Raw genomic sequence first — 20,517 nt, 5'->3', positions numbered from 1 at the left:
GCTGGCATCTGCTTCACAGCTTAGCACTAAACTAAAAAACTATTTTACAGTCAGTGTTGCATTTGATCATCTCTGGTTCAGTCTGAAATACTGAAACAGATTAAATCTGAACTGGACAATTTTCACAACAGGGAAAGTTGGGAAACCATTTCCTGATTTATGTAAATCAGAATCAGAATCAGAAAAGCTTTATTGCCAAGTACGTTTTTGGACATACAAGGAATTTGTTTTGGCGTAGTTGGTGCAATACAGTACAAATTAAACAGTATAAACATATCTACAATATAATATAAATATATGTGCACAGTTTTAAGTGAGTGAGAGTAAAAGTAGAGCATTATAAGATGCAAGAGCAATACAACAGTGCAGGTGATCATTGTGCAAGTAAAGCAGGAGTCCAAGCTGAGCGTTAATGTAACGCATAGAGTTACAGGTTACAAGTGTCCTGTCAGCAAAAAAGGGGGGGGTGTGGGGGAAAGGGAGAGTGTCAGGATGGTTTCCGGGCTTTGTTAACCAGGCTGGTGGCAGATGGGAAAAAACTGTTCTTGTGGCGTGAGGTTTTGGTCCGGATGGACCGCAGCCTCCTGCCAGAGGGGAGAGTCTCAAAGAGTCTGTGACCGGGGTGGGAGGGATCAGCCAGAATCTTCCCTGCCCGCTTCAGGGTCCTGGAGGTGTACAGTTCCTGGAGCGACAGTAGACTGCAGCCAATCACCTTCTCAGCAGACCGAATGACACGCTGCAGCCTGCCCTTATCCTTGGCTGTAGCAGCGGCGTACCAGATGGTGATGGAGGAGGTGAGGATGGACTCAATGATGGCTGTGTAGAAGTGCACCATCATAGTCTTTGGCAGGTTGAATTTCTTCAGCTGCCGCAGGAAGAACATCCTCTGCTGGGCTTTCTTGATGAGGGAGCTGATGTTTGGCTCCTACTTGAGATCCTGGGAGATGATGGTTCCCAGGAAGCGGAAAGATTCCACAGTGTCAATTGTGGAGTCACAGAGGGTGATGGGGGCAGGTGGGGCTGGGTTCTGCCTGAAGTCCACAACCATCTCCACTGTCTTTAGAGCGTTGAGCTCAAGGTTGTTCTGGCTGCACCAGTCCAACAGATGGTCCACCTCCCATCTGTACGCGGACTCGTCACCATCAGAGATGAGTCCGATCAGGGTGGTGTCGTCCGCAAACTTCAGAAGCTTGACAGACTGGTGACTGGAGGTGCAGCTGTTGGTGTACAGGGAGAAGAGAAGAAGGAGAGAGAACACAGCCTTGGGGGGAACCGGTGCTGATGGTCAGGGAGTCAGAGACGTGCTTCCCCAGCCTCACGCGCTGCTTCCTGTCAGACAGGAAGTCAGTGATCCACCTGCAGGTGGAGTCGGGCACACTCAGCTGGGAGAGCTTCTCCTGGAGCAGAGCTGGGACGATGGTGTTGAAGGCAGAGCTGAAATCCACAAACAGGATCCTGGCGTAGGTTCCTGTGGAGTCCAGGTGGCGGAGGATGAAGTGAAGGGCTAGGTTGACTGCATCATCTACAGACCTGTTGGCTCTGTAGGCAAACTGCAGGGGGTCCAGGAGAGGGTCGGTGATGTCTTTTAGGTGTGAGAGCACAAGGCGCTCAAAGGACTTCATCACCACAGAGGTCAGGGCGACGGGTCTGAAGTCATTAAGCCCTGTGGTCCTTGGCTTCTTGGGAACAGGGACAATGGTGGAGGACTTGAAGCAGGCTGGCACATGACATGTCTCCAGTGAGGTGTTAAAAATGTCTGTGAAGACTGGAGACAGCTGATCAGCACAGTGCTTCAGGCTGGCTGGTGAGACAGAATCCGGACCAGCAGCTTTCCGGGGGTTCTGTCTCCTGAAGAGTTTGTTGACGTCCCTCTCCTGGATGGAAAGAGCCGTCCTCGGCGTGGGTAGGGGGCTGGTGGGGGGGAACTTCAGATGGGGGTTGGAGGTGCCAAGGCCCCTCTTGATGTTGGGGAGGTGGGGGTGGTGGATTGTGGCTGCAGCTGTTGGGGGGCGTCGTGGGGGATGGTTGCAGGACTGTCCCTTTGTCTTTCAAAGCGGCAGTAGAACTCGTTCAGGTCGTTGGCGAGGCGTCGGTCGTTGATGGAGTGGGGTGGGGGACTTTCGGCTTGTAGTTGGTGAATGCAAAGAGTATAATTTAAAATGCCTTTTATGCTTTAGGACCTTCTTTGAATTTGACAGCCATAGAAACCTTATGAGTCAAACATAAAGAGGACTATTTTACACTCAATACAGATTCTTTAATTCAATTCAATTCAGTTTTATTTATATAGCGCCAATTCACAACACATGTTGTCTCAAGGCACTTCACAACAGTCAGGTACATACATTCCAATTAATCCTAACCATTGAACAGTGCAGTCAGAGTTAGTTATTTATTCAAATTGGATAAAATGTTTTTCTGTCTAAGGAAACCCCGCAGATTGCATCCAGTCAGTGACTTGCAGCATTCACTCCTCCCGGATGAGCATGTAGAGACAGTGGACAGTCACTGGCATTGACTTTGCAGCAATCCCTCATACTGAGCATGCATGTAGCGACTGCCGAGAGGAAAAACTCCCTTTTAACAGGAAGAAACCTCCAGCAGAACCAGACTCAGTATGAGCGGCCATCTGCCACGACCGACTAGGGGTTTGAGAGAACAGAGCAAAGACATAAAGAGAACAAAGAAGCACTGATCCAGGAGTACGTTCTATGGGAAGGAAAAGTAAATGTTAATGGATGTAGCTCCTTTAGTTGTTTCACCTAGAAAGAAAGAACAGATCGACTCTGAGCCAGTTTTCAAGGTTAGAGTCTGAAAGATAGCACATACAGTTAGTTACAGTTAAGCTCAGTCAATCGCCATGTCTAGGAGAGAGAAAGGGTTAAACACTAAAAGACAGGGCCGTGTGGATCATCGGTAGAGGTTGAGCATTAAGTTGTTGCCTGCAGAAGCTCGGACAATTCCCCTCTCCAGAAAGGTGTCACAGGTAGACACAGAGCCAGGCCAGGTGTAGCTTCTAGGAAGAGAAAAGAGAGAACAAGGTTAAAAGCTGAAATAACAGCAAATAATGCAAAATTGGAGAGTAGTGTGAGAATTTAGCGAAGAGGGTGAAAGTGGTCATTATGTCCTCCAGCAGCCTAAGCCTATAGCAGCATAACTACACAGATAGTTTCAGTTCAGATTATTTAGTTAAACGGCGCTTATTTACAACAATGTCGTCTCAAGGCACCCCACAAAGGGTCCCACTGGTGGCCATTGTTATACTAAAAACCACAAGGATTGGCATACCTCCCTCTGTCAGACTGATTATAACCATTGGAAAAGAGAGGGGGTCATACAGGTAGCAGAAATGGAGGGTGTGTTTGCACCTCAGCCATAACTGAGCCGGTTTAGGCTAAACCTGACTCCCCCTTACTCCAACCAAACCCTGATAACCTAAGCCACTCTAACTATAAGCTTTATCAAAAAGCCTTAAAAGTAGACAGGGTGTCTGCCTCATGGACCAAAACCGGGAGCTGGTTCCACAGGAGAGGAGCCTGATAACTAAAGGATCTGCCTCCCATTCTACTTCTAGAGTAGAATGGGAACTCAAGTCGTTATTGTTGAAAGCAATTCTTGCCCAAAAAAAACTGTTGCCCTGTCATTTTCTTGCATACCCAGTAGTGTTGTCTAATAAGCTGAGTGGACTGTTTTACCCAAAGTAGTAACAGAGACCAAAGAGGAGAGATGGTTGTTTCCATAGTAACAAATGCAGAAAAATAGTCAAATTGGTTTCATTGAATGCAAAATAAAACTGTTTTTAACAAAGATAAAAACATAATTTCTGCTGTTTTATGATCAGACACTATCTGGATTTCAGTTTCTGTTCGTGTCTTACTTTGCATGCTGAGCGTCATTCTTGTGTCGCTAGGTAAAAGAGCATAATGTAATTAAAGAACAACCAAACAATATATTTGCTTTAATAAAACTTAACAGAGACCAATCAGTTTTAGATGTGTGGGTAAATTCAAAGCAATGGATGAATCTTGAATGCTTTGGTGAATGCTTAAAAAGCTCTTCTTGACCACATAAACAGATATCCATTGTTGGCCGTCGTCTGAACCTGTGATCCTCATTCTTTGATTATTTTGGTTTCTTCTAAGTATTTGTCTTTTAATCTCTGGACTCAGCCGTGTTTCCATGCGATGTCCATTTCTGGCTGACATCTCACAGGTTCATTACAGGCTGCCTCATCCGTTTAAAAACATGTTGAGGATTAGCAGAACAGCTTTTTTCCCCATGTTTATGTGAAGATTACCATGTTATGCCAAAATCTGGGCTAACGCAGAATCACATGAAAACAAAAGCATCTTACGACTGTTGGATTCAATGCACTTCCGTTGCTTTGGTGTTGGTGGTTGTTTTTCTTTCTGTATTTAAGTTGATCATAAATGTGCTTTTCCTGAGTTCAAACATGGCTTGAGCAGAAACATCTCTGCCTCTGCATTCTGTGGGTTATGTGTTAAACTAAATGAAGTAAAATGTTCATCCCATTTTTTTCTTTTCCACAGAATGTGTTTCCAGACGGCTCACTTTTACATTAACAACATGTCATCACCCCGAGTCATCACGCAGTCTGCTGGTGCATTAACATCTGGTAACACACATACACACACACACGCACACACATACATGTTTATTTCTACAAATCTGTAGGAATTATAATTATTTAGACCAAACTCAAATTTAAATTTCATTCTTGTTTTTGATATAACATTATTTTGTAAATTAATGCTTAAATACTGCATCCTTACATGTTAGCACAGTTTCTGTCTGTGTTGCAGTATAGACGGTACTCCACAAAGCCCACCAGAATTACTTTTTGAATATCTCCAAAAAGGTCCACATTATAAAAAAGCATCTGAACTTCTGAAGAGCACCATTGTTTATCTACATCTCTGTTGAACTAAAGGCTGAAACTTATCTAGGAAATGTCGGAGTTGTCCTTCTAAACTCCTGCGTGTTCGTTTATTTGGTCAAAGCATCTTAATTCTGCTCGAGAAAAACTAAACTTAAATGTCTAAGAAAGCAAAACACGGACTAGAGGTTGAAGCTGATTCACCCGGCCGGGGAAGAGAGGTGCTGTCGTCTCTGTGTAGTCAGGAACACTTCTGCTCTTCTCTCCCCCGCACCGTTCTTTTATTGAACACACACATACCAGGGAATATACATTTTACATTTGTTGTGCAGCGCCTTATCAGTTTCTCACACATTCTTTTGCTGCAGACAGTTTCTCATACATTCTTTGGCTGCAGTCAGTTTCTCATACATTCTTTTGCTGAAGGTCAGTTCTGAGGCATCTTCTATTGATGAAACTGACACATGCACTCACACCCTTTAGTGCCTGTTTTTTCAAGTTCACAAATAATACATATTGTTCTGCCAGTTAACTTTCTAAGCGCTACAGGTTCAGACTAATTCCACACTGTTATGAACATAAGAACACATTACACTTTGTTATACAGGTCCTTCTCAAAAAATTAGCATATTGTGAGAAAGTTCATTATTTTCCATAATGTCATGATGAAAATTTAACATTCATATATTTTAGATTCATTGCACACTAACTGAAATATTTCAGGTCTTTCATTGTCTTAATACGGATGATTTTGGCATACAGCTCATGAAAACCCAAAATTCCTATCTCACAAAATTAGCATATCATTAAAAGGGTCTCTAAACGAGCTATGAACCTAATCATCTGAATCAACGAGTTAACTCTAAACACCTGCAAAAGATTCCTGAGGCCTTTAAAACTTCCAGCCTGGTTCATCACTCAAAATCCCAATCATGGGTAAGACTGCCGACCTGACTGCTGTCCAGAAGGCCACTATTGACACCCTCAAGCAAGAGGGTAAGACACAGAAAGAAATTTCTGAACGAATAGGCTGTTCCCAGAGTGCTGTATCAAGGCACCTCAGTGGGAAGTCTGTGGGAAGGAAAAAGTGTGGCAGAAAACGCTGCACAATGAGAAGAGGTGACCGGACCCTGAGGAAGATTGTGGAGAAGGGCCGATTCCAGACCTTGGGGGACCTGCGGAAGCAGTGGACTGAGTCTGGAGTAGAAACATCCAGAGCCACCGTGCACAGGCGTGTGCAGGAAATGGGCTACAGGTGCCGCATTCCCAAGTCCTGGGCTACAGAGAAGCAGCACTGGACTGTTGCTCAGTGGTCCAAAGTACTTTTTTCGGATGAAAGCAAATTCTGCATGTCATTCGGAAATCAAGGTGCCAGAGTCTGGAGGAAGACTGGGGAGAAGGAAATGCCAAAATGCCAGAAGTCCAGTGTCAAGTACCCACAGTCAGTGATGGTCTGGGGTGCCGTGTCAGCTGCTGGTGTTGGTCCACTGTGTTTTATCAAGGGCAGGGTCAATGCAGCTAGCTATCAGGAGATTTTGGAGCACTTCATGCTTCCATCTGCTGAAAAGCTTTATGGAGATGAAGATTTCATTTTTCAGCACGACCTGGCACCTGCTCACAGTGCCAAAACCACTGGTAAATGGTTTACTGACCATGGTATCACTGTGCTCAATTGGCCTGCCAACTCTCCTGACCTGAACACCATAGAGAATCTGTGGGATATTGTGAAGAGAACGTTGAGAGACTCAAGACCCAACACTCTGGATGAGCTAAAGGCCGCTATCGAAGCATCCTGGGCCTCCATAAGACCTCAGCAGTGCCACAGGCTGATTGCCTCCATGCCACGCCGCATTGAAGCAGTCATTTCTGCAAAAGGATTCCCGACCAAGTATTGAGTGCATAACTGTACATAATTATTTGAAGGTTGACGTTTTTTTGTATTAAAAACACTTTTCTTTTATTGGTCGGATGAAATATGCTAATTTTGTGAGATAGGAATTTTGGGTTTTCATGAGCTTTATGCCAAAATCATCCATATTAAGACAATAAAAGACCTGAAATATTTCAGTTAGTGTGCAATGAATCTAAAATATGTGAATGTTAAATTTTCATCATTACATTATAGAAAATAATGAACTTTATCACAATATGCTAATTTTTTGAGAAGGACCTGTATTGTCCTGCACCTGGAGAAGGGAGTCTGCTGATATGAGAAGGGAGTACTTGGCTAGTTAATCCTCCCACATTCTTTTCCCACCATTCTTCATTATTTCTCTACTTCACACTCTAGGCCAAGTTTGTGCAACAACACTTCTGCAGGCCACAATGTCTTATACTCACACACAGGTTATACATTTTATAACACACTGGTTATGAACATAATAATAATTAATGCACACACATAATATATCTCCACAATTTCCCCCTTTTGAAGTCACCTATGTGACTTCACCACTACTTGGAGATGCTAAATAAAAGATTTTAACAATCATTACAACCTGTGGAGCAGAAGGAAATGTTTGTCATAATGCTTTTTGACCCTGCCTCCAATGCCACGCCATGTGCCCAGGGACTATTGCCTGTCGGGCCTTTGTAGTCCCAAGGATGCTTACAACCTTCTAAATCTTGACAGGGAGTCGTGACCCCTCTAAATGGAGGGTGTCGATCCGTGCTTTATTCCATAGTCTTTCAAATTTTGCCAATATAATATTCTACCGTCCTTCTGTTCCCTAGACAGTAAATAATTAACACCCTAAAAAGTTTTCACACCCTAACAAGTTTTCGCACCCTAGACAGTAATTACACTTACGGGTTAATCTTTGTCCTCCTCCTCGTTAGCATCCACAGGTAACCATAATAATCTCCTAGTTAAAGCTGTGCTTTGGACGTGTGTTGAAGGAAGATACTTAAGGTCTTTTTCTAACAAGAGGAGAGGTGCCTGCAACCTAACCAAGGCACACACTGCAATAGTATTATTTTGGATCCTAGTCAGAAGGCGGTGTCCTTCACAATAATAATAATAAAGTCCTGATCTTGCCCAAGGACCTATCACTGAGCCTGACACCATGGAGTTGCACCAATCGCGAGGAATTTCCCCAACATTCACCTGTGGGGTTTTGGAAGTGAAGTTAAAGCAAGTGTATGTGCCATTTCTCCCTAGAGGGGTAAAAGGGCCAGCCCTGGTTTTGTTGGCAATGGGTGGAGCGCTGCGTATTGATACTTTATTGTCTGGATGACTGGAGCATGCTTGGAAAGACAGTTCAAAGAACAATCCGAAAATCAATGTAACAATGAAGAAGAATGCTAAAACACCTATACCTACCATGACCCAACCCTTAAGGGGCCTGGGTCCTAGATTTTCACCTCCCATTCGTTTCGAAGGTACCTGCAAAGGAAGATGAGGATTAACAATATGGTGAAACACAAAAGACGTTTTTATTATTATAATTTTTTTTTTAATGTTCAGAGTGTTCAGTTCAGTTCAGTTCTCGGTGGGAGAACAGCTACGAGCACCAGTGAAAGAGAGGAAAACTCAGTCACATCCGCCTCTTCTGTGTGATGTCCTGGTCTTCACTCACAGGTGTAGACAGACCTGGAGCTAAGTGGTCTCACCAGGGGATTATTCTGCCCCTATTTGGTGGGACCACTGATTTAACGGTGCACCTAAGGTGTAGACTAACCTTTAGGTGTAAATGAACGCTTTCTCACCCTAGGGGATTATTCTGTCCCTTGAATTGGGTGAGAAAGATCACTGCATGTGAGGTTCTCTCTGTGACCTGGAATGGACCCGTCCACCTGGGCTCTGACCACTTCCTTTTGATCACCTTCAGCAGGATCCACTCAGCTTCGGACGTGGTTGGCTGAGGTCCCTCGGTTGGTTTCTCTGGAACCTGTTTTGAGAACTCTGTAACCAAAATTAAGTTGGTGTCTGAGGTGTCCTGCCAGTCCCCAGCTGCCAGAGAGTGCTTTACCACTCCTCTCAATTCCTTAGCTTGATACTCAGGATGCAAAGAAAGAGAAACATGAGGAACAGCTTCATCTGACAGTAAATATCATTCTACTTGATCAGGTGTTAAATCATTTGTTGCAGCCACACCCTCAAGAGCCACATACAAATTTTTGGATTAAATAAACCATGTCCTACCTTCTACTGTTTCATTAAACAAATCTGGTACCATTCAGTGTGACAACGGTCGTAGAACAGAGTGACATGGGGCGGGTCAGGCAGAGAGGTGCAGGGGCAGAGACTTTGAATCCAGGGTTTCCACAGCTGATACACCGAGAAGATGCTGCTTGGAGTAGATGTCAGCATATGCCTCTGCAACTGGCTGTAAAAATATTGTCCATGCTGAAGCATTTGTCCACATGCCAAAGAGGAACCATCTGGAAAAGTTATTGTTAACCCATCAGTACCACACAACACTGATGCTCCCAGCTTCACTAATAAGTCTCTGCTCAGCAAATTAGCAGGTGTGCTGGGTGAACACACAAAAGGGTTAGTTACTCTTTGAGTCCTAATATGAACAGGAAGAATTTATGCAGCCCCTGAGAAGCCCATCACAGAAACAGTCTTGGTAGAGAGCAGTGGTTTAGGAGGTTGCTGTGTTATGGTGGAATAAGTAGCTCCAGTGTCCACTCAAAAATTCAGACAGTTCTCTCCCACCTTTGCAGGCAATGTGGGATCTGCTGTGCCCACGCTGCACAGTTGTAGCACACATCTCCCAGTGCCCTGCTGCTTCCACCCCTTCCTCTGGGTGCTCCACACCATCTACCACGACCAGCTGACCACCAACATGCCATCCGCCTCCACGACCGGGGCCACTGTACCTGTAATTATTAAAATGTATAGGGTGCAAGAGGGGGTAACCCCCTCCTTGCCACTGATCAGTCATAGACATAGGGTTGTGTGCTGCTGGAGGAACAGGTTGAGCTGCAGCTAACATTACATTTTCAGTTATATCACTTTTTTCTTATTTAATTTTCTCTTTGGCCTCTTGCAGCTGCAATTTAAGGAGCTGATTCTGTAGCTGCTCTTTCTCCTCTTTTCTTTTTCTCTGCCTCCTGAGCTATTGTTTTCCTTAATCTTTAACTGAACCCCTAATGCTCTAGAACTTAGTTCTATTATTTTATTTACAAAATGAGTTCCATTATCTGACCTTATAATCTGTGGGATACCATATGAAGGGAAGAAATGTGGAACTAGGTCAATCTATTACCACTAGGCAATACTTCTTCCCCCGTGTTTGCAACAAATTATGCATGATCTGCAAAAATTCTTTGCATAGTCAGAAACATTTATAGTGTAGGATTAATGCTTTACCAGATGTAACCTATTCCCCCCTTGACACATGTCCTTATTACATTTAAAAATGAGATCACTATTTTTGGTAGTTGCTATTATTTTAAATAATGCTTGGTTTATTTCTTATTAAAAATTAAAATTAAAACTCATTCACTGATGAACACAAAAAATGAAGGGCATATTATATCTTATAATCTTAGTTTATCTTACCCAGTTTTATAGATACAACATACAGTTTCAGTCAGCTTTGTATTTAATTCAAGTAACTAAAGTTTGTTTCAACTAACTCAAGTTTTCTCTATTTCAGTCCAGTCCAGTGATTCTGTTAAGGTTCATTTCATCTTATGTTAAGTTTGAGTGTAATTCGATCATTTTGAACCTGACTGGAAAACGTCTAAACATCTGTTAAAATCTTTTTGTTTTACCATAGAGAACTGACCTAATATTATTATGGTACTGTTGAGGACTCTAATTTTTACATAACATGAAACAGACATTTATTTCACAAAAATAGAAAGTCAAATACAGACATTTGGCCACATGAAAGTTTAAATACCCTGTTTGTAAAAGAATTGTGAAAAATTGAAAATGGGTCTATGAACTTTCCTATGGTTATCAGTATTTTTAATACAGGTAGAACCTTTGCTATCTTTATATGATTTTTCGGAAAAGATCCTGGAAACCTTATTAAGATATAAGTTTGGCAATGATCATCAGAACATCAGACCTTTATTAGCGCTTTTAAGGTCCCTCAAAGATGCATTACAATGAAATCAGTCATTCCCATTCACACACATTTACACACTACTTACTTATTTCTCTGTCAGAGTAATTTTATTTGCAAAAATTTGACCATAATTTGACTTCTATTATTTTTAAAATGCACATCGTTTCCTCATAACCCCTTTTGTTTCCACTAGGTCTGTTTTGAACGCTTCAATTCTTTTTTATTCACCAAGAATCAATAAGGTGGTCTTAGTGGGGTCCACCTTAAAGGTGTTATCTGTTGGGTGTCATGTTATCATTGTCAGGTCAGTGAGGTTCATAAGTCAGTCTGAACCTTGGTCATTTGGTCTGTGCTCATAATGTTTAATAGATCCAGCCTATGATTAGTCAGCAAAACTTCCACCTATAGGAGAAAAATTGATTGTTAATGAATGAGCTGCATTTCCTAGGAACACAGTCTTCCTCCTGGATGAGCATCACCTGTTGAAAAAATCTCATCATTGTTTGTTTCACATATTCACTCAGATCTTTATATTATATCAGTAGGTGAAGTTGTTAGTATCTCATGTAGACTGACCTATACTGTTGCATTTGGAGAGGATCTCAGATTAAATAAACATAGTTAGAGCTTCAATCCAGGTTCATTTTGTGGCTGCAGACTTTAGCCAATTTTTCTTTTTTTTTTTATACATAAAGAGCAAGATTCAAAACATTTTCAAAAGGCAGATTGTGGCAGAATGTAGACAAAACTGCTTATTGATTGACAAAATAACATTCAAGCACACAACCACCAGATCAAAGGCTCTACTTCTAGAGAATCACTAAACTTCTGGGGTCCAGTCTTGGCCCGCGGACCCTTAGTTTGACACATGCAGGGTAGAGTTACAATCTTTATCAGAGCTCTCAACAGAGACAGGCTTCTGCTGTGTGCAGAAGTTATTCAGGCAGCTGCATCTATTTGTCAAGGTCGTTTCACAGAGCTGAAATTTAGCTTCTCCCAAAGAGGAAAATCAAGAATGCACACAATCTGAGCCAAATATGGAAATATTTCACTGTAAAATTAATCTTTTGCATTTTATCTTGGTATTGTTGGTAGTATAACAATTAGCACTCAGAAAAGTATTAGCATATCTTGAACTGTCAATTAGCTTAATGGCACCAGGGAAAATTTTAAATCTAATAAATCACCAATGATTCTGTATGCAAAACTAATTCTTCAAACTAGGTTAAACTATTTCATTAACCTTTTAATAGTAAAACACATAAATCTAAATGTCATGCTACAACCTTAATTATTATACAAAAAACATGTTTTTAAGGCAACAGTCACTACAAGCATTTTGACTCTATTGTCTCTTAAACAGTGTTAAAACTCAGGAAGGGAGGTGCTGAGCGTTTCCATGAAAACAAAGGCATGAACCAACCTGGTAGGTGGGCGGAGACAGGCAGAACTAACCTCTGATTGACAGCCTATGGGCGGGACCACAGTTTCTTCATTCCAACCCATCTTATTGATCCTTAAACTGCAAAACTATCAACATGCACCTACCTCAGAAACAAGCTGCTTCTTAACTCTCCTGAAAACTCAAAGTTTTAATCAATCTGGGATGTAGAAACATTATTCTAAACATGGATTATTGTTTCATGCAACATATAAACAAACATTCATTCCAACAACAAAGACAAAACATCAAAGACAGACAAATGGCCAAAATTGAAGCTTCAAGAATTAAAATAAATTTTTAACAATCTCTTTTCAGAATATGTTTTCTCAGCCATATCTTTTAATGCTGTAATTGATCAATTTTGTTATGACAATCTTCAGGATCCTTTTTTAGATGAGTGCACAAACTATTTAGAAGCACAGCAACAGTTTTCTCTTAAATGTATCCAAGTTCACTGATGCTGAAACCCTTTGCCAATTCTTTGTACTGTAACTCTGTAATAATAATAACTACAATCCTGAGAGTTATTGTCATAATTCTCGTTTTGTTTGGCTCAATTTAATCGCAGCTGCATTCAAGAATTTCTCTGCTCAGGTTAAATGCAAAGAAGTATTTTAAGCCGGCGTTGACATTTTTATGGTATACCCAAACAAAACAAAAACTGCAGTGTTTGATTTAATCAGAAATTAAAATAATAAGCTTGACTCCAAACTGGACTTTTTTCCACATAGTGTTTTAAAGGGAGTACGCACATAATTTTCCTTAATTTGGCTATTTAAATTTTGAGAGTTGAGGAGAAAATTATTACTAGAACCCCTCTTTAATAATCCAAATGCTGGTAAATGTTCCAATATTTTATGATTTAGTAATCTGAAATTACGCAGTGTACCTTTGTACTCCTATGTATTGTTTTAATCTTTAAACCTTAAGAAATCAAACAAGGAGACTGGAGTTTGAGCCGACCATCCTCTTTATTGTTGAGAGAGCCTTTATTTCTTTTCTTTTCCTAAAATGAACAATGATGTTAACTTTCTGCAGATTGAAGAGAGGAGTGGCTAAATATTCCCAGACCTGTTAGTGTATTATTTCTGCTTGGACAATAATCAGATTTAAAAATCAGTAGTTCACAGCTCCTAATTTACCTCAGATCATATTTGCTCCTAACCCAGTTCATAAGAAGCTTCAGACATCATTATGCTAAAAAGCCAAAAACAAAACCAAAATACAGATCTGTTTTAAAATAAAGAAAAAGCATGCTTAAAAAACTTGGTACTGTGGTGGAAAATGACTCCACGGTTCTGAAGGCCTTTTCTATGCAGAGTCTTTTAGGAAACATGAGATTAGTTTAATTTTTGTGTGGTACCACTGTCCAATCAGAATCTTTCTTACCTTCAAAAATAACCCAATTTGTCCAGTAAAGGTTTGTTTTGCCAAGGAAAATGTGTTTAACAAAACCAATTACTCTCAAAAGTTTTAAAAGTTTTTCAAATCCGTATTTTATTTTATTTTTCCATCGTTTACATATTTCTTCGGCCCCCTTCACATAATTTTCCATAAATGTTCAATGACCTCTTCACAATATGCGCACAAAATCCGCTTATCACTGTATTGTCTTTGTTAACAACACAGTGCATTTATTCATCCGCAATGGCAGACCGGCTCTCTACTGATCTGTCCCAGTCACACACATACAATCAGTCAGTCAGAGCTTGTCACAGTCAGTGTCGTTTAATATCAGCAAAAACACTTAATATTCACATTTATTCTATAATCCGCCACACAGACACTTATCCCTAGCACTCGACAGTTATTTTAACCCAAATGATCATCTCGCTCAGTGCACACACACACATTCCAGTTCGTATTTCCTCAATTCAACACAAGTCTGACAGACACTCGCCCACAGGAAATATGCACAAATATGCAAAAACAATCCACTACAAGCCACTTCACCCTATATTTAATAAATGCATTTCATTTTCGCTCAAATATTCAAAAATCCAACCACATTTTTAATTCAGAACGTGTGTTCAAAGTCTAACACTGACTTTACACCCAGCCAGTTGTGTAATTATTCCGTGTGACCACTAGATGGGGACTTTAACCCTACACACACAGCCAGTTGTGTAATTCTTCCGTGTGACCACTAGATGGGGACTTTAACCCTTGTAAAATGTCTGAGTGAACCATTCACCTGTTTTCTTTAAAATAATTCAGATGAATTAGTTCTTGGACTCTAACCACTGCCAATTATTCGTGTTTTGCTAGTTGCACGGGACTCTAACCCAGCATTATCTCATTAATTCGTCAATTAATGAGTGGAGCAGCCACGCTCAGCAATAAAAGGACTTCAACCTTTTTGACCTTTGACCCAGGCGGACTTCACCCCTGGTCTCATTTCAGCTTTTCATATCTGACTCCATTTTAACACATTCAGTTAATGCACAGTCTTTAACAGTTTTACAGAGTAATAACAAATCAGAACCACTGAGACCTGGTTTAATTTGGCCTATACATAAATTCAATCGGAGAGTTTATTGAAAAAGGCTCTGCCTCACCTTTTGACGAATAATTATGGGCGCCCTGGTCTCAGAGGTTTCCGTCTGTCACACTCTCTCTTTGTCCAAATTCCCTGATTCAGCCGTGAATCACGTTCGGGGTCATCAATTGTTAAAGCACCCCATCAAGGGGTGTTCTGCGTGTTCGTTTATTCACCGTAAGCTGAAAGAATTCACAAGACATTATAATAAATCACACGGAGACAGCTGTATGTTATTCAAATACCTGGACCAGGGAAGCTCTCGCATGTGGTAACACAACACACACCGAGACGACTTCAGAGCTTCTCCCTGGGGCCATTGCTTTTATTGAAACACACATGAAAATGAACAACCCATGTTTACAGTTTTTTTCATACATATGATTTCATACAGACTCTTCTGGCTTACCATATTTGGACAGCTATTGTCCTGCACCTGGAGAAGGGAGTCTGCTGATATGAGAAGGGAGTACTTGGCTAGTTAATCCTCCCACATTCTTTTCCCACCATTCTTCATTATTTCTCTACTTCACCCTCAAGGCCAAGTTTGTGCAACAACACTTCTGCAGGCCACAATGTCTTATACTCACACACAGGTTATACATTTTATAACACACTGGTTATGAACATAATAATAATTAATGCACACACATAATATATCTCCACAATACCCAACAACCAAACATTATCGGGGACATATCATGCAACATCCACTTTTTTAGCTCTGACACATATTTTTTGTGGATTGGTAGTCTCTGAAAGTCTAGAAAATTTGAATTTAGTCCCTCCAGATTCTGCGTAGATACATTTAGATGCTTTTTGGGTCATATTTGATAAGTCTGTTCAGATTTTTCCATTTTCTATTACGTTTTGTTCTCTATTACGTCACAGTATTTTCTGTGGAACTTCTAAAGATGGCCATGAACCAATCCAGCAAATCCGTCGGTTTTTTTTCTCGCAGTATTCTTGTAGTTCAAGTTGAAGGATGCCGAAGCAGCAAGCGGAAAAATCTGAATGTTCTGTTGTCGGGTGTACACCAGTCATTACATCATCCACCAGGATCAGAACCTTTTCGGAGTGCCTGGTTAAATTTTATTTTTCATGCAAACCTGCCGACATCAGTGGGGAAAGTCCTCTTTGTTTGCGCAAAGTACTTCAGGGAGGAGTGTTTCAGCAACCTCGGCCAGTAAGAAGGAGGATTAGTCGAAAGACTCCGTCTGTCTGAGTTCATTCTGTTTATAGAAGCGACGGACAGAGCTTTATCAGAACTCCTTATTCTCATTTTACAAGTTCTGGCTGGGCTGGGTTCCAGATAATTCTCCCAGTGGATCCTTTTATACATGAAAAAACATATAGAGGACATTCTTGCATATAAAATTGTATAAACAGTATTTAGTTTATTTATCTTAAGATTTTCTGTTTAATTATGAATTGTTTGTCGTTTCACCCAGATTAGTTTAATGTGACAATGTCACACAGTAATGTTAATCGCAGCACAGCACTACACTGACAGCTTGAGGCGGAGCTTCATTCGTCATAGTTCCAGCTGTCAGTGGGTCAGTGGAAATCCAACTGGTATCATACTGAGTAGAGTGAAACCAAGTGTAGCGGCGCCACGCCGCCTAAAACGAGCCAGTGGAAAAGGGGCATTAGGCTTATCCACTTGCAGCGTAGGCATACTTGAGCTTGGACAACAAAAACATAGTGAGAAATAAAAATGGCGGATATGCAAAATTGGTCAGCTGGAATTCCATGACCTTGTTTAGCTGTTCGGCAGCAAATACTGTGACGTTATAGTTCAATAAACGTAATGGAGAATAGAGAAAACTGAACAGATTGAAAAATATTACCCTAACACAATATAAAGATATCTACGCAACACCTGGAGAGACTAAATTCAACTTTTATGCAACCCTAGAGACTTCAAGTACACAACAAAATGTATTTAAGGGCTTAAAAAGTGGATTTCGCATGATATGTCTCCTTTAAATCGTGTCTTCCATAGACCTGGGAGATTCATGCCAAAACTGAAATAAAAAAAAATAAAAAATCTACTTTGGAAAGGAATTTGCCTAAAATGCATTTTTACCAAAAATGTTGATATCTCAAAGAGATATTGTTTCTTTTTTTCTAAAAAATAAATAAATAAATTACTTTAATCAATCAATCAAAATGTTTGAATGCTGCTTTTCTTTTTTAAATCTTCCAGATGAGAACACAGTTTTTCCAGTGGAGGACTTTGTCAAACATGTTGCCGAACTTCACAGCACTCAGGGCTTCCAGCCAGAATTTGAGGTATAACACCAAGAATGTTTCTCTACTTCTGTTTCCAACTGATATGTTTAGGCACAGTGTGACTGGTATGCAGCTTTTGGATGTTGTGTCTGTGAGTGTTGTGATGATGTCATCACAAAACCATGCTGTACGGCTGCAAGATTGATTGACAAATATTGACATGAATAGAAATGCATTTTATTTATGACAGAGATTATAATGCCAAAATTAACCTAGAGTACTTTCACCTTATAATAGTCAAAATGCCTAAATTTAAGGTGATAGACGCAGTCGTGCACATGGCTTTGTGAGGAGCCTCTATTCGTTATTGGGAACATGATGTCATTTGTTTCTGTTCTGCCCAGACATAAAAATGAATCCAGGCTCCAGTTTTGCTCTCAAACTGCAACCAAAGAAAATATTGACCCAAAGACTTTACATTGTTTTGGTTTAAAGACAATATGAGGATGATGATTGGAATTTATTGTGAAATTAAAGGAATCTTTCATGAATATATAAACTCAAATGTTTGTGATAAATTCTCAAAAACCGAGTACTTTTAAATTTCTCAGATTTTTAGCCAGCTGTTCATAAAGTGATATAGAAGTTTTTCCAGTGCAGTAAAACTAGCTGATACAGGAAACTAGAAAAGTAGCAGTTTGATATTGGCTATTGATATTGGCTATTAACTATATTAAAAGTCATTAGCTACCAATAGGAAGTACATCAAATCTAATCATGTTTGGCTGCAGCCTCCTAGCCCTGCTCTGAGCTTTGAGCCATGACAGCCTGTGGTCCCTTCTGGTCATCCTCAACAAAGAGTTGGGATTTTTATGATTTTTAAATACAATTAAGCTTGATCAGTTGCACGGTTAGTGTGAGGGCTTCACCAATTTTTGATTACTTTAGCTTGAGGTGCCATCCAAATTTTAACTTTTTGCCAGAACTTTCATGATGCTTTTGGTTTTTGTGGCTTATTTCCATCCATGCTTGGTTCTCTACTGTTTTTTACATTTTTAGTTCTTTTTTTTTTCTTCACGTGTCTTGTTGTGGCATTTCAGGCATACCATATAGAGCAGCTTGTTGCCTACATATGCCAGGGCAGTTTTGCTTTACAAAAAGGATACCTCAAGACAGAATCCTAGATGAGTGATTGACTATTAAATCAAGACTGCATCCACCATCAAAGTAGACAAGCCACATTATTGTAATAGTAACCTGTGTTTCTGTTGAGTGGGTGTATGTGAGCAAGTTTGTCACCTGGGGGTACACAGTTGAGAAAACTAGAAAGCCTGCAGCACTTACCACCCAAGAGTAGCAAAGGACAAGTGGACAGATTAAATGACCATTTTATTTAGTTTTACACGTGTTTTATGTACAGTGTTGTAAGGCACCTATGTCCTACAGCATACTGTTTCAATGTGTGCAGTCATTTCAACATTTTAATAGATCAGCTTATTTGTAAACTGGCTTGAAATGTATTTATTTTGGCGGTTTCTGAGTGCATATTTAGCTTCACAGGGTGGGTCATTATGGTTAAGATAACCATGAAACAAGTATGAAAATCTCACCAATTTTTGGTGAAGCAAAAACTGAGTTATAAGTTTGAAGGTATATATTACCAGAAGGGTTTAATGTTCTCTTTTATCAAGATGTCCTTTGCCAAAACTAACCCTGTCTGAAACCAGAGAGTTCATCCACTGGGTCAAAATGTTACATTTAGATGATAACAATCTGTGTAATTGCACATAAGAGCATTTTGTGCCAATTGCAATTACTGAGGTGAATAGAAGGTACAAGTAACAGGAATTGAATTTCATCTATGTATTCTACGATAACAAACAAATGGTTAAGGTTTGTTTTCTCTGCAGAAAATTCTCAGGCTGTGTTACTTGTGAATCTGGTGGTGTTTTTTATTTGTTAGATTTCCAATGTTCTTAGGGAAATTTAGGAGAAACGCTCAGGGTCACAGTAATGTCATGTGGTTAGGGCATGAGTGCAGGTATTTTTCACATGCATGAAAATGAAGGGATCACTGATAGGCAGGGCCTGCTACAGCAGCCAGCTATTTTAGGGTTGATTAATCGTATTTACGCAAGTGAGCGCATATTACATATTAAGTCTTGGGTTAATTTTCCCTTTGGTTGGCAGTAACTTTGTTTGTAACTCTTGCATCAAACTGTGTAGTTGTATTTTTTTGTGTGTTTTCTTGTAATTGTATATTTTGCACCTCTTTGGTTGTCTGTGTTGTCATGGAAATGTCCGGGCTGCCTGCTGTTTCCTCACACTCATCATTAGACACTGAAAGAGAGTTATGAGGTAAGATGCTGTCCTCCAGACTATGTCTGTATTTACTCACAAATCATGTTTCAGAAAATAGAAATGATTGTATCTTGTCTCAGAGAACAAACTAAATTTTATGAATATTTCTATTTTGTAGAACTATAAGAGTTGGGTTCTTGACTCCAAAATAGTTCTTATTCATTAAGTGACTGAGTGTTGGTGATTTCTTTGCCCTAACATGACACCAACACTATACTGCCAAAAGTATTTTTCTGTCTAGTTTTACATGTACATAACCTTTGATGACATCCTATTCTTAATCTATAAGGTCCAATTTGTTGATGGACCCACCGTTGCCAGCAATAGCAACTTTAACTATTCTGTAAACATCTTCTACAAGGTTTTGGAGTGTGTTCATAGTTAGATGAGAAAACCAGAACTGCAGCCTCCACTCTAATTCATCCCAAAGATGTTCAAGAAGGTTGAGGTCAGGACTCTGCAGGACATTCTAGTCCTTCTACACCAAACTTTACACACCATGGATGTGATGGCAACACCAGAATTGATTGATTTGGTGGTGTGACCCAATACACTTGGCAAAATAGTGTATCAGTTCTTTTAAGCTTAAAAAACACCAAACTGTATTTATTTAAAATATTTTTTAACTAGATTTTAAACTAAAGTCAAAGTTAGCAAAATACTCTATTATAAGTCATAAAGGTTCAGTTAATTAGGTCAAGTTATAGTTGTTAAAAAATAAGTATGGATGAGGTAAAGACTTCAGCAACACTGCTATAGAGTTACAAACAACTCAACGCAAATTGGTCCACAAATGAACTTGGCAATGATGCCTTTAAGACGTCTCCTGAAAATTAATCCCATGCATTCCCCATCACCCATTCTTCCACACAAACTGTCTTCAAATGTTGAAGGTTTCGGGGGTCCTTCTCTGCACTTTGATCTTCAGTTTTTAGCATAGATTTTCAATTGGCTACAAGTCTGATGACTGACTGGGCCATGTTACAAGCTTTACTTTCTTCATCTGAAGCCA

General features: G+C 40.2%; 1 protein-coding gene across 9 annotated transcripts in view; it reads left to right on the top strand.

The window, feature by feature from the left end:
* ptprz1a (protein tyrosine phosphatase receptor type Z1a) overlaps positions 1–20,517 on the top strand; it is a 191,532-nt gene that overhangs the window by 136,940 nt on the left and 34,075 nt on the right. For 6 of the 9 annotated variants that reach the window (XM_047388581.1, XM_047388611.1, XM_047388602.1 and 3 more), the window contains 3 exons: positions 4,551–4,636; positions 17,119–17,204; positions 19,482–19,502. In XM_047388581.1, coding sequence (XP_047244537.1) covers positions 4,551–4,636; positions 17,119–17,204; positions 19,482–19,502 — 193 coding nt within the window. The remainder of the gene's footprint in view (positions 1–4,550; positions 4,637–17,118; positions 17,205–19,481; positions 19,503–20,517) is intronic. The other 3 variants (XM_047388629.1, XM_047388620.1, XM_047388589.1) reach the window with 1 other exon arrangement.

The sequence above is a fragment of the Girardinichthys multiradiatus genome, chromosome 2 (assembly GCF_021462225.1).
Source record: "Girardinichthys multiradiatus isolate DD_20200921_A chromosome 2, DD_fGirMul_XY1, whole genome shotgun sequence".
Classification (NCBI taxonomy): Eukaryota; Metazoa; Chordata; class Actinopteri; order Cyprinodontiformes; family Goodeidae; genus Girardinichthys; species Girardinichthys multiradiatus.
Note: the sequence above shows the minus strand (reverse complement) of the source record. Positions and strands in the feature narration are given on the sequence as shown.